Source organism: Callorhinus ursinus, unplaced genomic scaffold (assembly GCF_003265705.2).
Source record: "Callorhinus ursinus isolate GAN/ISIS: 27379988/994484 unplaced genomic scaffold, GSC_fseal_2.0 scaffold1, whole genome shotgun sequence".
Taxonomy (NCBI): domain Eukaryota; kingdom Metazoa; phylum Chordata; class Mammalia; order Carnivora; family Otariidae; genus Callorhinus; species Callorhinus ursinus.
This window is the reverse complement of record NW_027397063.1, coordinates 128,537,784-128,557,073: the sequence shown is the minus strand read 5'-3', so window position 1 is coordinate 128,557,073 and position 19,290 is coordinate 128,537,784. Positions and strand designations below refer to the sequence as shown.

Genomic DNA, 19,290 nt, shown 5'->3' with positions numbered 1-19,290 from the left:
AGAAAATTGAAGAATGCGGTCATAAAGGAGAGAGTTTTAAATTTAACATCACTGCCTCAAATCACCCATTCTTAAACTTAGCTACAGCCAAGAAATAATGTAAACCATGAAAAAACAGTTTAATGTTCCAGTACTTTTAAAAATCAATTTCCAACAAAGTAACAAGTGAATTATCAAATAGCAAATATTTTAGCCACACTATTATTCTATCATTAAAGAAATCATTTAAGGCCCCAACACCTATTCCACTGAAAGATAATTGTATTTGTTACTCTATAATTTCATTATCTTATTGTTATTGCATTACTCTGTTTGGCAACCCCACTATACCTCTACAAACAGACTTGATAAGTATTCCATTTCTGCACAGAAACAATAACCGTCCTCCACAGTCATTTAAATTCAAACTACAATATTTTACTAATCAAATTACAAGAGTTGTACATCAGACCAACGGTTCAATTATACCTTGTGCAAAAGATACAAATAAATAAAAATCCGTAAGTACTTACCTACAGTTGGGAGGAGGGTCCAACGTAATCTCTGCAAGTTCCTTCTGAATTCTTTAAAATAAAGACAAAGTTATGTTAAAATGTCTTCACTGTCTTAGTAGTTCACTAAAATGTTATACTTTTACACAAATATTTCCCATTTATATTCTTTTTTTTGAAATACTAACACTATATAAATCATCATATATTATAATAACCAAGCCATAACTTCTGCCTTGATTTTGGCAATGCACCTACAAAGGGTAAAAAGATTGCCCATTATCAGTACATGCAGCCTGTAGAAAAACACTAAAAACTTCATCTAACCAGGACACCTGGGTGGCTCAGTCGGTTAACAGTCGAACTCTTGGCTCAAGTCATGATCCCAGGGTTGTGAGCTCAAGCCCCATGCCCTGCTCTGTGCTCAGCAGGGAGTCTGCTTCTCTCTCTCTCCCTCTGCCCCTCTGCACCGCTCGCCCACATTCTCTCTCTCTCAAATAAATAAATCTTTAAAAAAAAAAAATTTCTCTGAACCACTGATAATAACCAAAATTTCTAATGTAAATTAGATACTTTTGTCACATTATTTATGGATCATTCCAACTTCTGATTTGCACTAGAACACCTCCACATAAGACAGAAAGATTATTAAGTTGAATCCAAGCATTCTGAGTGATCCAATCAACTGGTAAAGAAAGAATTACCAGGATCTCATTCCAACACCTGAAACTGCTATCCAAATATACATGGTATTCCTCCCTGATGCCTCTAGGTTGGAGCAGATTGAGACTTTCCAATCTGACACTATTCCTTTTGCAAGAACTATCCTAATAATATGGGGATAATCATCTTAATGTCATTGCATTGCAAAAAGAACTTTTTTAAAAATCTGCTTTTGTCCTGTTTTTTTTTTACTTTGACTTTTAACTGCACCCAACCCCTTATATACATATACAAAGGCTAACAGTGCTACATTGTTTGAGACTAAGCAATCTCTTAACTATCATTCATGCATTATTAAACATAGGCTTTGTTAAAGCAAATACAAAAAAAATTCTCAAAACCACTTCTTCTCCTTTGCTTTTTAAATATGAGGATTTGCTAACTGGATACCTGCTATCTGGTAATTACTGTGACGGTAAATGGATGACAGGTAACTAAAGTACCTTAAAAAATAAGAATCTGAACAAAAACATTTACTCTCAAAGAATTTCATTTCACATCTTTTTCAATACAACAAACAAAAATACAGAAACAGCATGACTCCTCCAAGAGGATTGGCTTCAAATTCCTAAAGGAACTGCATGCTACTAACATAATTTTCACTTTTCTAAGCCATGTGATTCAAGGTTGGGGAGGCATTACAAAGCTGAGCAAGACTAATAAATTCAAAACCAAAAAAACTTTCATTTTAATTCTGCTCTACCATTAATTGAGAGTTCTTGATAAAAAGACTGCTCACATCTGCATCCTCTCCCTCAGCCTCAATTTTCTGTCCTATAAAATAAAGAGGTTTATTTTCCATTCTATAAAATGAAGAGGTTAACTAGGATTTGTTTCATCTTTAAATCATGATTCCTTCTAATTCGGATTCTGTGATGTGTTCACATGCACATAAAGTATATACAGCCCAGGGCCAACTGGGTAGCTCAGTCAGTTAAACGTCAGACTCTTGGTTTCGGCTCAGGTCATGATCTCGTGGGTCTTGGGATCAAGCCCATATAGGGCTCCATGCTCACTGAGGAGTCTGCTTGAAGATTCTTTCCTGCTGCCCCTCCCCAAACCGCACACAGGCTAAGGCGCACGGTCTCTCTCTCTCTCAAATAAACAGATCTTTTTTTTAAAAGTATATGCAGTCCATAATTAAATGAGAAATCTCAAACATCTGATACTGGCGAACACCCTTTATGAATTTCATACAGAAGTCTAAAACAGGTACTTCAAAACTAACCAAGTAAGTCCAGGTTAATGATAGCAAACTGAGCACACACACATTCACCTCCCCCTCCTTCAAGATCCCACTTGGGGCAGGCAGGAAGGAGCAGGGAGGCAAAATACCGAAAGTGCAAAAAGGAATAAACAGCAAAGAGAAGGAAATGAGAATTTCAGTGTACTTCTGGAAGACAAAGCAGACAGGTGTAAATTAAACAGGTTGAGACAGACAAGAGGGGACTGCAGAGTGCTTAAGAATATAATAAAGACACATTATTGAAGGGAGGTGGGGAGAAAAAGACAACCAGAAATCCCAGAAGAAAAACACCTGTGTAAGAAAACCATAGACCAAATATGAAGGAAACTAAAATGTAAAACTTTTTTAATCAAGTAACCAATGTTAAGGGGAAGAAAAGAGAGATTTGATCTATTTGGCCTAATGTTATGACTCGTTGGGTATTCTAGAGATCAAGATATTGGACCTGTAGGAAATCTAATCCTAAAATTCTGTTTGATCTGGCACTGAATATTTAGTTATAGTAAAAGCACTGGCAATTTATTGGTCGTTTACTTACTGACAACACAAAGAAGATGCATTGTAGCTGTGCTATGCAATGTAAATATTACTAACCTTCAAGGTGTAAAATTAAGTGTACCAAACTGAAACCAGTTTGAGAAGATGGAGGCAGAATGAAGGTATTAATATCCCCATTTTACAAAGTAGGGAACCAAGAAATACTGTTGAAAATTGAAAGAATAAGGGGGAGCCTGTGTGGCTCAGTCATTAAGCATCTGCCTTCAGCTCAGGTCATGATCCCAGAGTCCTGGGATCGAGCCCCGCATCGGGCGGGCTCCCTGCTTGGCGGGAAGCCTGCTTCTCCCTCTCCCACTCCCCCTGCTTGTGTTCCCTCTCTGGCTGTGTCTCTCTGTCAAATAAATAAATAAAATCTTTGAAAAGAAGAAGAAAGAAAAAAAACTGAAAGAGTAAGAAATAGTGGCTTAAATATTTTATTTAGTTATGAAAGACAACCACTACTCCTTTTTTAATGTAACTATTATTAACTGGGAGGAGGGAAACGGAAAGAAGAGTAGGTAAACAAGCTACATCCTCAAATTTCGTAGCAGAGAGTCAAAAGATATTATTTAAGTTAAAAATTCAACAAATAGGGTGCCTGGGTGGCTCAGTCGTTAAGCATCTGCCTTCAGCTCAGGTCATGATCCCGGGGTCCTGGGATCGAGCCCCGCATCGGGCTCCCTGCTGGGCGGGAAGCCTACTTCTCCCTCTCCCACTCCCCCTGCTTGTGTTCCTGCTCTCACTCTCTCTCTGTCAAATAAATAAAATCTTCAAAAACAAAAACAATTCAACAAATAGCTGTAAGTACTGTATATAATTTAGAGTTATGCAGAAACACCAACAGAAGGACTAAAATCAGAGAGGGGTAAAAGAGTTTGCTTCAAGGGAATAAAACTGGGATAGGGAAGGTATTTGGACAGAAAAATGTTGCTTTCCATTAAAAATGTCTCTGCAGTGCTTAGTTACTAGAAACATGAATAACAACTATGAATTGTTTTTAAACCAAGAAGACCAAAAAAATAGCCATTCAAAACAGCAAGCTTAAACTGTCAAAGAAAGTTTTTTAACAGAATTTCTTTGGGATTTTCAAATAACTCATCGTGCTCCATGCTTACACTGTCCCTTTTGGTTTAAAAAATTGATAAATCAGGGGCACTTTGGTGGCTCAACAGGTTAAGTAGGTGGCTCTCTCTCTCAAATAAATAAAATCTTTAAAAATAAATATATAAATGTCAAAGTAGTATCTGAATTAACCTAGAAAACAGAGTCATTGCAAATAAGCCTAAAGTTTAATTCTGAATGGTGATATAAACTATATATCTGTGCTTTTTTAGGATACCATCATTTAAATGATTTTGCACATCAACTGTAAGATGCATCCTGATTTCAGAAATATTAAGAGGTTTCTATATGTACATTTAGAACCAAGAAGGTTAAGTCAGTACAAAAGACTCCGTCAGACTCCTGATCTCAGCTCACATCTCGATCTCACAGTCATGAGTTTGGCTCTACGTTGGGCTCCATGCTGGGCGTGGAGTCTACTTTAAAAAAAACTGATATTCATAATTTTCTATCAAATGATTCTATAAAGGAACCCCTCTGGATGTCTATAATTCCAGATCTAATTATTCAATATAAAAACCAATTTACTGATAAATTTGACAACTCTAAGCAGTGAGTCAATATTTAAAACGTATTTTGTGCCACAACTAAGAATGGTTTTATTTCTTGACAGAAAAGATTATATTAAGAATTGCTATTTAAACAGTTGCAAAATGTCCCACTGCTTTTAACGACAGCAATTCAATTTTTCCTCAAAAGTGATCATGGTATGTATTAAGTTTCTCAGTCTTGACATGTAGGGTAAGGAAGGTAGCTATTTCAGGCACTGTCTCTTAGGGTGAGGAAAAATGAAAAAGTATCAATAATTCACACTTACAGCATACCTTTCACATGATGATTTTAGTCTATTAAAAGTGAACTAAATAAATCTCACAGAATTCTCTAATATTACTGTTTTATCATTTCCCATTTAAAAGATAAGGAAACTAAGGCTAGTTATTGTACACTGGTAAGGTTAAAGACAGGTAATTATCTTGCTAAGTCAAATAAACAAAAAGCCTCTCTCTTATCAGAACTTGTAAGGCAAAATTATTTCTTTAGACATAAATCAACTAGACAACTGCCTAAATTCCCAATTTCCATCCAGCAATGCCACTTCTTTGGTTATTATGATACAGAAGTCAGGAATTGCACATAGTTACTGAGACAAGTCAGAAGCAAAATACAAACTAAATTTCAGTTTGTAAGACTTAACCTAATACCTTAACTGTTCCAGGAATGGTTAAGAGTACTGCATGTGACTGTCATTTGCTAAAAAGAATGGAGTGGGGGGAGGGGAAGAGAAATAACAATCATGATTAATTTAGACTTAAATGAAGAATATATATCAAAATTATACAAAATGGAGAAGATATGAAGCATTCATTTTAATATCAACATATTGGATTAATGGTTCAGAAAAATGAAGCAGTACATAAGTACTGACATGTTTAAAACACACACACATATTTCAGGCTAAAGAAAATTCAGTAACTCACTCAGGTCCAAGTAGAACAAGAATATTTGGACATAGCTATTCACAAAGATATTTTCTTAGCAGTTATTTAAAAACAAAAACAAAAAAACTTCATCCCACCAAAATGACTTTCTTTTTTTTAATTTTTTATTGTTATGTTAATCACCATATATTACATAATTTGTTTTGGTGTACTGTTCCATGATTCATTGTTTGTTCAAAATGACTTTCTATACTCCTCTACAGAGTGTATTCCTTGGTCACCTGAGAACTTCTATTCTAACCAACTGAATCAACTGGTCAAATTCTTCAAAAATGAAATTATTCTCAGGAAGAAAAACATCACACCATTAATCACTAAAATATTTTGAACTTCAAAGTAGTGGGCGCCTGGGTGGCTCAGCCAGTTAAGTGTCTGCCTTTGGCTCAGGTCATGATCCCAGGGTCCTGGGATTGAGCCCCGTGTTGGGCTCCAGGCTCAGTGGGGAGCCTGCTTCTCCCCCTCCCCTTGCTCATGCACTCATGCTCTCTCTCTCTCTCAAATAAATAAAATCTTTAAAAATAAATAAATATATAAATGTCAAAGTAGTATCTGAATTAACCCAGAAAACAGTCATTGCAAATAATAAGCCTGAAGTTTAATTCTGAATGGTGATATAAACTATATATCTGTGCTTTTTAAGATACCATCAATTAAATGATTTTGCACATCAACTGTAAGATGCATCCTGATTTCAGAAACATTAAGAAGTTTCTATATATACATTTAGAACCAAGAAGGTTAAGTCAGTACAAAAGGTATTTATGAAGAGTTCTACTTCATTCTAATGTAGAAAACTAAGAGCCGATATAATAAGAATCCACCTTTCAACCTAACAAAAATTTAGTCTAAAACCAAATAGCATTCATTCCTACAACATTCTATTATGTTCAGTAAAATCACAATTTCTACTCCAAAGTTAATTTGGAATAAATGTGATTTAAAATTCACATTTGCAGGGCACCTGGGTGGCTCAGCTGGTTAAGCATCTACCTTCAGCTCAGATCATGATCCCAGGGTCCTGGGATCAAGTCCCACATAGGGCTCCCTGCTCAGCGAGGAGTCTGCTTCTCCCCTCCCTCTGCTGCTCCCCCTACTTGTGCTCTCCCAAATGAATAAAAAATCTTTAAAAAAATAAAATAAAATTCACATTTACAAATGTATCAACACTTGAAAGCAGTGCAGTCAATTCAATGACAAGCTCAAAATAGTTATTTTATTGAACTGACTAGTCAATTTAATAAATTCATCAAATTTTGTCACTGCCAGACACAGTCCAACTACATACTTGAGAACAGGAGTGATACAGACATTATCAAGAGAACAGACTATGATAAGAGTATGCCAATGTCTTAAGAAACAAATTCTTGGGCGCCTGGGTGGCTCAGTTGGTTAAGCGACTGCCTTCGGCTCAGGTCATGATCCTGGAGTCCCGGGATCGAGTCCCACATCGGGCTCCCTGCTCGGCAGGGAGTCTGCTTCTCCCTCTGACCCTCTTCCCTCTTGTGCTTTCTATCTCTCATTCTCTCTGTCTCTCAAATAAATAAATAAAATCTTAAAAAAATATATTTAAAAAAAAAATAAAAAAAAAAAACAAATTCTTGCCAAAGAGCAAAACTTGATCAAAGATATAACTATAATCTTCCTCTTCGCTCAAAACAGATGAAATTAATTTATACCATTATTTAAATAAAATACCTACTTAAATGTTTCCTGTATCCTACCCTACATTACTTTTCTATAATACTTGAAAACTGAGGGTTTTTTTTAAGAAAACATGTTTCCACATGTTTTCTACATGTTCTTCAACGCTACTAAATGCCAGAACCTTCCTCCAGAAGATCTCCAGGTGGTTTATGGGTGACAGTATCTGAAGTGACTTAATCATTTGACAGAGAGAGAGAGAGTGAGCACAGGCATGGGGGAGGGGCAGAGGGAGAGGGAGGAGCAGGCTCTCTGCGGAGCAGGGAGCCCATCACAGGACTTGATCCCAGGACCCTGGGATCATGACCTGAGCTGAAGGCAGACGCTTAACTGACTGAGCCACCCACGCGCCCCCGAATCTGTAATTTTAAAATTGTGATTCATAACCTTCCTCTAGAAGATCTTTAGGTGATTTATGGGTGACAGTATCTGAAGTGACTTAATCATTTATTATGGATTTTAAGTATAAAAATGCTGCTTCCCTCTGATTTTTTAAGTTAAAAGATAAAGCTTAATTCTTCACTCTTCCTTTCCCCCAATTTAGTTGATAGTGGAGTTATTTTTGTCATCTTTGCTTAAGTTCTAACAACTGAGGAAAAAAAATTGAGAACCATGAGGGCAAACACCCACGTCTTTTATTTATTTATATATTTATTTTTTTTTAAAGATTTTATTTATTTATTTGACAGAGACAGTGAGAGAGGGAACACAAGCAGGGGGAGCGGGAGAGGGAGAAGCAGGCTTCCTGACGAGCAAGGAGCCCAATGCGGGGCTCGATCCCAGGAGCCTGGGATCATGACCTGAGCCGAAGGCAGACGCCCAACGACTGAACCACTCAGGCGCCCCCAACCACGTCTTTTAAATTCATCATTATATCTACAGTGCCTACCATAGGAGGGTCACAGTATTTACTTACTGGCTGCCTTAGAACCTTGAGTTTATTATAGGGATTGGATCTTCCATGGATATTAAGATCCCAGTATTAATCAGAAGATTCAAAGTTAGAGGTAGTTTCAAAATAAAATTCTTATTATCGTTAATTGGTTTTTATTCAGATGAGAAGTCTTTTCCATATGGTGTCATTTTATAAGAGATATTTATCAGAAGCAGTGCAGAGCTTGAACTCTAGGAGATGGGGTCTGGGTTTCATTATAGGTTCTGGCATTTAATAGCCTTGTGATCTTAGATACATAATTTAACATTTCTAATCCTGGGTTTCCTTTTCTGTGAAATGGAGATAATAATGGTACCATCTTCACAGGGCTGTTGTGAGGACTAAATGTGATAAAGCATCTATCTGGCATCTAGTAATGTCTCATACACTGATGCTGTCATTTATAGACCCTGTGCAGTTAAAGTCTTATAGATATTCTTTTTAAAGTTTTATTTATGTATTTGACAGAGAGAGACACAGCGAAAGAGGGAACACAAGCAGGGGGAGTGGGAGAGGGAGAAGCAGGCCTCCCGCAGAGCAGGGAGCCCGATGCGGGGCTCGATCCCAAGACCCTGGGATCATGACTAAGCCGAAGGCAGATGCTTAACGACTGAGCCACCCAGGTGCCCCTGTAGATATTTTTCAAGTTCACTTGATAAACTTTAGGAAAATGAGATATATGTTAGCCTTTGAGGACACAGTGCTGTTGTTAAACTAGAAATACTCAGAAGCTGTGATTACATGCATTTTATAGTAACTCAAGAAAAGCACTTTGTACATAGGTGCTCAATTGCATGAAATGTGCTATAATTGAAGAACTAATGATTTTGTGTCGAAACATGTTTTCTTAAAAAAAAAAATCTCAGTTATGCGTCTGCCTTCAGCTCAGGTGATGATCTCAGGGTCCTGGGATTGAGCCCTGCATCAGGCTCCCTGCTCAGCGGGGAGTCTGCTTCTCCCTCTGCCTCTCCCTCTGTCCTTCCCTCCCACTCATGTCTCTCTCTTTCTCAAATAAAATCTTTAAAAAAAAAAATCACACATTTACAAGAACGAATCTGTCAGTGGAGGGATTCCTTCAGTAAAGAAGCAACACTTCCTACTTTAACCAATGCAATAATACTGATTTCTATTACGTGCCAATAAGGCACTTCTTGGATTCTTTACACACACACCATCTCAATACTACATCTTTTCCCCTACCTAAAAGGGTGGGGCGGACTAGGTTTAAATACATAAACTATACTTTGTTTTACACACTGTATTAAAATGAAGTAAAAGATGATCCATGTACTTGAAAAAATTCATGCAATCCTCACTTTCACACATGGTACATTTAATAATCTCTCATAAGCAGAATTTGGTCTTTTGATACATCACTCAAGAAATATGATTTTGAGGGATTTTATGGTGGTACCCCCAACCAGGGGAAAAGGCAGGGCTTCAAGAAGCAGACAGAAGTCTTTGCTAACTAGCAATCATGGGAGAACTGAGCAGAGCCAGGAGAAGCACTATCTAGACCCTACTCCCCACAGACCTGGCCAGCCCATCCTCTCCCTTTTCTGACAAGCTGAAGATGCCACGTGGAAACCCTTACTATCAGAAGCTGAGGACTGAATGATCGTTTCCTCGTGTATATGCAGCCACACTCTGTACCTGAGTGTCTCTCACCCACCCACCCGAAGCTCCTTTCTTTCATCTGGATGCCATATTTTCTCCATTCTTACCTTTCTTATCCACACTAACTCAACCCCCCATTTCCCAGCAGCAGGTCATTCTGTGTTTTGGCAGCAGAGGGGTCAGGTCAGCCAGCTAAGGCCTCCAGACTTGTGTGGTGTGACAGCAAAAACAAATGGAAACCTTTTCCCCACACAGGCATGTTCGAGCATAAAGTCTTAAAGTTTGAGACAATCTGACTTCCACACAACTCCTTCAACAGAAGTCAGGGATCAGCAACACGCTTTTGGGAAGGGGATGACTACCACAGACAGTCCCTTGGAATGAGCTGCTGACCACTATCACTCCAACATCTCTTCCTAGAAACTCATGCCACATGGAGGCCTGAGATGGTTCTTCCTGATCCTATGAATTGACTAGGCCAGAGGGAAACAAGGTCTGCTAGACCATAATGGTTTTTGTTCTTCAGGAAAGGACCCTCTAAATCCATACTACCCAATAAAATATAAAACTACCATTCAACATTCAGACATTCCACTATGCCTAAAACTTACAAAATGCTTTCACTATGCTTCCTATTTGATATCTTTTAAAAGCTATTAGAACATTAAACCATAAAATCAGGAAAAACTGTACTCAATTTAGTCTACTTTTAAATTATTTTCCAAGAGATTTTCTATAATTAAGCAATATTAAAGCATATTTCTCTCATCATAAGCAACTGATGTGGCAAAAGAGAATCACCCAACTATCTACCTTCCAGATCTATTGTCTAGAGAAAAAAAAAATCTGTATCAAGATGGATCCACTGCCTTATATAATGAAACCAAGATGTATCTGTTGAACTTCAGCAGTTCTAACTTCACTAACAGGGAGTAGTAGAAAATACACATCATTCAACAACTATTTTAACAGAATCCTACTCACTATCCTGTGTTACAGAAGAAAGGAAAATATTTATGGTCAAGTAAATCAAACTATCACACTTTTACACACATTTTCCTATATATGCTCAATTAATAATAAACACATACAAACACACTATGGATATATATTTTTATGAATCTGCCATACTGTTTAACTGACTTTAAATACTAAAAAGTTCGGGGCACCTGGATGGCTCAGTTGGTTAAGTGACTAACTTCAGCTCAGGTCATGATCCTAGAGTCCCGGGATCGAGTCCCGCATCCTGCTGAGCAGGGAGCCCGCTTCTCCTTCTGACCCTCCCCCACTCATGCTCTATCTCATTCTCTCTCTCAAAAAAATAAATAAAATCTAAAAAAAAAAAAAATACTAAAAAGTTCATATTGCCTACAATTAAAACACTGTAAAAGAAATAATCTTGAAGAAGAAAGAAAAATCCATGAATTTCATGGTCCACATCCCAGAAAAATGATTAAATACTACAGAAAGATAGAACTTAAGACAATAAATTGATACTAAAACTAAAAAGGGATAATTACTGAGGTACCTTTTAGCACTAGTCGACAATTTAGCAGCTGTTTTGCTGGATATTTTTCCCTCCTTTTTCTTGGGCTGAACTTGTTCTCTTTCGGGTTCTTGCTGAACACTTTCACGTTGGTCTCCATCAGAACTTCCTCCACTAGTGCTTGGACTGTCATCAACTCTTTGTGCCTCAGTGGACATTTTAGATCCTGGATTAAAAATCAAAGATCATTTGTTTAGTCATGGGAGGACTACCTTTAGAATAGAGAGAAAGTGAGCCTCAAAGTAGAAGTAAAACTAATATACAATGAATACAGTGGTCACTTACAAATCAGCTTTGGGAGTTGCCAAAACTTTTCTCTCAAAATGCCCTGAGAAAGAAAATGAAAACACACAAAATATATATACAAAACGTTCATAGTAACATTATTCATAAAGCCAAAAAGAGGAAACAACTCAAATGTCCACTAACTGATAAATGGATAAACCAAATGTGATAAAGCCACACAATGGAATATTATTCAGCCATATAAAGGAATGAGGCACAATACGTACACACTACAACATGAATGAACTTTGAAAACATTATGGTAAGTGAAAGAAGCCAGTCACAAAAGACAACAAACTGTATGATTCCATTTACATGAACTGTCCAGAATAGGCAGATTCACAGAGACAGAGAAGTCAATAAGTGGTTGCCAGGGAATAGGAATGAGGGAAAAATGGGGAAGGACTGCTAATAGGTATGAAGTATCCTTTTGGGGTAATGAAAATGTTCTTAAATTACGTAAGGGTGATGTTGTACAACTCTAAAAATTCCGAAAACTACTAAATTAAAATCCTCCAAACTAGTCAACTGTTACCTTCTGATAACAGAAGAACACAAAAGAACACAGAGGCCCACATGATTCTAAATAAAAACTGAACCACATGATGGTGTCAGCACTGATCGAGCAATATACCAAGCAACTGTGTTTCACAAGAAATGGAGACTGTCTTGAGAGGCTGAAGGGCTCTTTTTTATTTTTTTTTCCAGTCTTGGATAAAATATCCCTGAAGGCTTTCAAATTCCCTTTGCTCTGAGTTCATGCTCCCCAAGCAGCTCTGATTATCAACTCAACTTCCTTAATACCTTGACACATAATAGCTGCTATAACCTGGATAGCAGATACAAAAAAATTCTAGTAAGTGAAAAGGGACATCCCTTCTCAACTATCATCCCATCAAAATCAATTTCTGAGTTTGATTTCTATGAATACATCCCTTATGACCAAACTAGCTTAGAGTGTACTGACAAATTCAAAACAAAACTGACCAATCAATGCCCAGACTCTAAAGGGCCTTGTGCTCACCACGTTACTGTCACCTAATAACCACTTTGTAAAAGAAAGATACCTCAAATAAAGCACTGTTTTTTATTACTATAATTAGTCTAAATATATAGCTACTTGACAATGATGAAAATTCATCATCACCGGAGATTTAACTTACAGCTTGCTCTAAATCTAAGTGATTTCATAATACAAATCTTTAATGGATTGAAATTTTTATTGTAAGGCTAACCAAAATGCAGCATAACAGAATGAAAAAATCAGGAAGCACAGAGAGGTGAAGAGTCAACAGAAAATACTGTATGCCTTCCGTGAGACATCACACAAAACACACCACCACCCCTCTCAACTCCATCAGCTCCCATCCCCCATGCCAAACAAAATAGATCTGCACAAGCTGCTCTGAAACACATTGACAGAGAAATGTGACTGCTCTTCTACCTATTCTGTAAATGGAGAGCATCAGTCTCCACAGCTGTGACACCTTTTATGAGCATTAAAGTCACTTAATAGAATACTGAAATTTTATATCAGTATGTTTCACGTCTAGCTCTAACAGTCCTAACATATTTCTTGCTTTTTTTTCATTTTTATTTCACTTTAATTCTTACCCTTGGATTTAACATTGATTTTTTTTCCAGCTTACTTCTTTCAGTTAAAATAAATCAGAAGTTTAAAATCTAGTATGTATATATAAAAGCATGTTAGAGCACATGGAAGTAAGAAAGAGAACAATTCTCAGGGAAAGGTCCTTGGATATAGCAAAATGCTGTTGGCAATACTTTAAGAAATGTGAAATGAGTAAGAATTCATTTTAAACATCCCAAACCAGAAGCAATCCATTACATGACAAATATACGGAAACCTAAATGAAATTCTTTTTTACTGAACATGGAGCCTCAGCTTAATAAACTATACCTACAGTTTCAATTATATATTACATTAGTTATATATATTTATATATACACATTTATATAGTTATAAGTATATATAAATACACACACATTCTTCTTCATGTTCTTATTTATGTACATTTGCATACTAATAATGCAATGAGCATATAATCACTTGAAAGATTACTCAATGGTTCAATCTGAGCCATAATCTGAAGCCCAAATTTCAAAAATTGCTTCAGAATATCGGAAAACTAAAACTAGTCTCTCTAGAGAACTATTAAAAAATACCACAATGTGGAACCTGGCTGACTCAGTTGGTAGAGCATGCCAATTCGGGGTTGTGAGTTCGAGCCTAATGTTGGGTGTAGAGATTACTAACTAAATTAATTAATTAATTTTAAAAAACGATTAAAAATATCCAAATAGGGAGTGAGTGCTAATAGGGATGGTGTTTTTTTTTTTTAAGGTGCTGAAAATGTTCTAAAATCAGATAGTTGTGATGGCTGCACAACCTTGTGAATATATACTAAGACCACTTAGTATACTATATATTTTGAAAAGGTGAGTTTTGCATTTTGTGGGTTATAGCTCCACAAAGCGGTTATTAACAAATGGGTTTGGGTCTCAGTGTGTTTGGCTGATGGAGTTTAGAAAATTGACAGATCAAGAAATGAATGGAGAAGTACTGAGTATCTGGATACTAAAAGAAGGCCAATAGAGGGTAAGTATTAAAAGAAATTCTTAACTGAAGAAAAATTCTTGAAGTGTAACATACATACAGAACAGTACACAAATAGTGAGTGTTGGCCAATGAGTTGTCATGTACTGAACACACTTGTGTTACCAGTATCCAGGCCAAAAAAACAGCATATTCACCTCTCCTGTCACTACCCTAACCTCTAATACCACATCTTGCCCATCTTTGAACTTTACATAAATAAATTGTATGATGATATACTCAAGTTTTATTCCTTTCCATAAAAAGAGAAACTCAAACAGAGGTATAATTTCTATAATTTCACCATAGAGAAAAAAATTTTATTTCCATTTTTGACCTCAGATACTTTATTTCATCCAAATCTTAACCTACAGATGATAAATTCATCTGACACCACTAATAACCACTACAGAAACTGTCAGGAACAAAGTTTTCATATCTTCTTCAAATATCAAGAAAAAGGCAACTTTACCCTGATTTTGGTTTTTAAATGCCTAATTACAGAAAAAAGTACTGGAAAAAAATTATTGCACCACTCAGGTGGCAAGTAATTTTTATGAAGAAAAAGCAGTCCACAAGCATTTTAATTAGGTATAAATATAAAACTGGTGTTTTCTCTTTCCAAAGTATAAATGAATAAAAAGTCATGAATTAAAACTCTTTAAAGTTATCTTCTAAATCGGCATTTTAAAATTATCTTCAATATCAATTCCTAATTAGCTAATTTGATCAAATCATCTAATCTAGAAAGAAGATAAACTTAAATTCCAAGGTTATAAACACAGAGCTCCTCTTCAATGATCGTTTTAAAGCTAATAAGATATTTAACTCTATATTTTTAAATATAGACTCAAAGTAAAACTTGGCTTCTAAACATAAAATAGAAGATAGACTTTCCTCAAACGTGTTAAATTTAGAGTTTAGATATTGTTCCTTCTTCAACACACAAATTAAGCCTGTATTAGCTATGTACTCTATGTGGTAATTACAGTCCTGGAAATCAGCAATATAGTAAATGAAATTCACATGTTCCATAAAAATGAAATGATTCAGTTACAAATATAACTGATAACGTAAAAGCTATTATAGTCACTTCATAAATTCGATTACTGCTCAGATAAGCCTTATAACTGTTTCTCATGTTATAAAACTGCAAAAGCAATGTTCATTTGAGCTTTTACAACAGGAAAATGCTTAATTCTGTCATTTAATATCTTGTTATTTGTCTTCTTACTCACATTTCTAAACTTTTCTAAAATGTAAAATGAAACACAATTTTGGAGGAAAAGGTGCTATGTTCTGGGGGAGATAAAATAGGGTATTACATTATATGAAAACACTCCATCATCAGCATCAACCCGCATACAAAACGCTAAAGAGCCAGAGCATCCAAATCGCTGAGACAATTATTTAAATTCCAAGGTCCAGACTGAATTATTATCACATATTCAGAAACACGCTTTTTAAAGAATAGGGAATAAAAAAAACTAAGAAGAGCTTAAAATCTTTCCAAAGCGCTAATCTGAAGGTAAACCCTAGGACTTCCTTTTGTACTTTTAAATAAAAATATTTGAGTAGACTCTCAAGAATACACAATACAAAACGATGAATCTTGAAAACATGCAAATAGGTCTAACAGCCACCGAGCACAGGATGATGTCTTTCTAAAGCGGCCTTAATTTCCTTAAGGGAAGATAGATTGGACATTTCTGGTTGGTCGTGGGAAAAAAAAAAAAAAGCCACAAGAAGCTATGCTTCATCTTCATTAGAAATGGTAAAGGGCAAAAGGATCAAAACATTATGAGAGAAGAGAGGGGGAGAAGTGGAAGGAGGAGGGCAGAGGGAATCCAGTTTCAAACCAGGCCAGTGGGGGCTGCAGAGAAGAGACCAGAGAAAAATGGGCTTCGGCTCCAAACTGTGACAAGCGCTAGGCTTCACAAAAGACCAATACAACACACACTTCACACCAGGGTATACACAAACACACCCCACAAGGTCTTCCCCCAGGAGGGCCACGGGGGTGCGGCGGCGGGGGAGCCAGACCCGGCACTCACCAGGAGAGACACCATGTGCAGCAATTATGCAATTAGGGAAAATAGCAAAAGATCAAGCCGGGCACTTTCCACCGTGACATTTATCCAGTACTTTTGCAAAGACTTAGTTCCAGGATGCGGCTGGGAGAGGAAAGGGGCTGGGAGGGTGGCGAAGGATGGGGAACTGAGAACGGAAGGGGGTAGAAGATGGGCAGGCAGGGACGAGGCGGGGGGAGATAGGAAGGGGGGGAGGGGTGGAAAAGGCGAGAAACCGGGGCAAGGAGGCTCGCGGGAGGGGACGCAGGGAACGGGGCACGCCGGGGAACAGGGGAGAGAACTAGGGCGCAAGCGGTGTAAGCAGAGACCTGCGACGTGGTGGCGAGGTTGGGGGGGCGCCCGCCAGAGGGAGGACGCCGGAGACAGGGAGGAATGGTGGAGGGGGGAGCCACCGGCGAGGCCCGGGCGAATACCTGAGGGAGGGGCGTCCGCGCAGGTCTCGGGCTCCAGCCCAAGCGCGGGGAGAGACGGCTGCGGAGACGGGGGGAGGGGGCGGGGGGGCCTGGGAGGCCCCGAGGACGGGGTGTCCCCGCAGACCGTCTAGTCACCGAAAGCCGGACCCGCGCACCACGCACCCGGCCGCCCGGCCACGCCTGTCCCCACCGGGCTCGCGCCCGCCCGGGCTCACCCTCAGCGCCGCCACCGCCGCCCGCGGCCGTTCCAGCTCCGGCTCCCGAGGCTGCTGCCCGCGGCTGCTGCTGTGGCCGCCCCTGAGTCCTGGAAAGTGAAGCCACCGCCTCCGTGAGACGCTGCCGCCGCCCGGCCGTCCGCGCGCGCTCCCGCGAGTGCGCGTCCCCGCGTGCCCGCCCGGGAGAGACCGCGAGAGCGCGAGCCCCACGTCGGCCGTGCCGCGCCGCGCGCCTCCCTGCACCCCAAGCCCGCTCCGCCCCGCCTCCTCCCGGCGCGTGGCCGCGAGGGGGCGGGGGCGGGCGCGCGCACAGGCGGGCTGCCCTGTCGGCCTGGCGAGGGGGCGGGGAGGCGGCGCGGAAAAGTAAAGTGACAGCCGAGTCCCGCGAGTGAGCAGCGGCGGGGGTGGGCGAGGGCCGTCCCACGGAGAAGGGAAAGCAGGGACCGGGAAAGGTTAGGGAAACAGAGGCTGGTTAGGCGACCTGAAGGGAAGGGACGCGGGGACCTTGACGGGCACGCGCATTAAGGGGAAATGCTGGCTGGGGGGTGGGAGTTGCCCTAAGACGAAACTGGGTGCGGCGTTTTACGCCCATCCACTGCAGCCCTGGACTTCACACTTCCCTCAAAACGTTCGCAAAGTACGCTACTGGGACTGACCCTGTTGACTTACCAGCCAGAACTCGGGCGCATGGTGCCCACATGCACCCAAGATGAGAAAACTTCGCACTATCCTGGAAAGTTCGCAAAGGCTAACCCAGACTCCCTACGCTACACTGCAACACGAATATCCTCCTGCGTTTTGGTTCGCCCTGGCCTAGAACGTACACGGGTAGCCAGGAGCTCCACGCCATTTAGCCCTGGGATATTGGGGAGAGAGGTGAAAGGAGGAGGAGCTATCAGAGTGAGTAGGAGCTGCATTAATGCCCAGTCAAAGGCAATGGGAACAGTGGCAGTGCTGTGGGTAACTCGAGGGAACATTAGGTTCCCCTATAATCTTCACCCCAAATAATCATTAAAAAACAAAACAAAAACCCCTATGCCTGCTATGCAAACTCAGCTTCTACAAAATTTCCCCCACCTCCACCCCTAGCTCCTCTTACTGATTGCTGTTGCTGCTGCTAGACCCCTCCTATATACGAGCTGTCACTCTATGTGTGACATACCCTACAGCTGTCACTTTTTGTGGCAAAAGTGTCCAGCCTACAAAGGGCTGAAGATAGCCCCCACAGAGTCCCGCACAATTCAAGCAGCCGAAAGAAATCAGTGCAGTAAGACCCCAGAGGACAGGAGCAAGTCAAGATACATACATATGTCTAGAACTGAAAATCCTTTTACCGAATGCCTTCTTGAGGAACACTACTTAATAACATCCCTGAAATTGGCAAAAGCAGGTATTGGCTTCCAGCCTCCAGAAATCACTATTGAGTAGAAAGTAGGTGTGTTCTGGGGATCGTTTCTATGCAGCACTCAAGAATATCAATAGGCCCTGTTACCCTAAAACTCAAAAACATGTACTGGAGGATTACAAATTAGCATGTCCTGAGATTATCAATTATATTACCATCTATACCTCTCACATGGCACAATATTTTATGCATATAATGCATAAAAGTTGCTTTTTAATTTTAGAATATGACCAAAATAGAACATTTCATAGATTGCCTTAAATGTCTGCATAATTTATTTTACCTCATTAAATCTCCATGTTTTAATATTTTCATTTTCCTGATTGTGTTTTATAATGATTTGGTGAGGATAGATGACAGAATTCCCGTTTTCTAGGTCGCTATGCTTTTCTCCAATAGACTACTGGGATATATACTCAGGTATATATCCTGTTGGGTTTTGTTTGAGTATTTTGTAACAAAGTTCTCTTCTGTTACAGAAAGTATCAAAGTTGTTTTTTAGTCCTGGTCATTGGCAGCTGGTGGCTAGGAATGCAGCAATGTCTACTTTTTGTGAAAGAATTGGAAAGGTTTTCACTGCTTAACTGCTGAAGCTATGATTGCTGTGATACTTCATTTATCTGCAGATGTTTTAACTGCTGTGTACTATTTATTGAATTTAAGAAATTAAGGGTATAATACAAATCAGAATTGCCTTTTCATTAATTCAAAGAATGTCTGAAAAAACAACAACAACAAAAAAGAATGTCTGTTGAGTACTAGGCACTGTCTAGTTGGTTGGGATATGACATTGAATAAAAGAGAAAAATCCCAGGCACCTGGGTGGCTCAGTCTGTTAAGCATCTGCCT

General features: G+C 39.2%; 1 protein-coding gene across 3 annotated transcripts in view; it reads right to left on the bottom strand.

Annotated features, from left to right (window-relative positions):
* Positions 1 to 17,265, bottom strand: part of LOC112832326 (ubiquitin-conjugating enzyme E2 E2) — a 371,486-nt gene extending 354,221 nt beyond the window's left edge. The window contains exons 1-3 of one of the 3 annotated variants that reach the window (XM_073900866.1): positions 17,037 to 17,265; positions 11,399 to 11,582; positions 513 to 563 (exon numbers count right to left, since the gene is read on the bottom strand). In XM_073900866.1, coding sequence (XP_073756967.1) covers positions 513 to 563; positions 11,399 to 11,574 — 227 coding nt within the window. In that variant the 5' untranslated portion in view covers positions 11,575 to 11,582; positions 17,037 to 17,265. The remainder of the gene's footprint in view (positions 1 to 512; positions 564 to 11,398; positions 11,583 to 17,036) is intronic. The other 2 variants (XM_025882951.2, XM_073900872.1) reach the window with 2 other exon arrangements.
* Between the last annotated feature and the right edge of the window lie 2,025 nt (positions 17,266 to 19,290).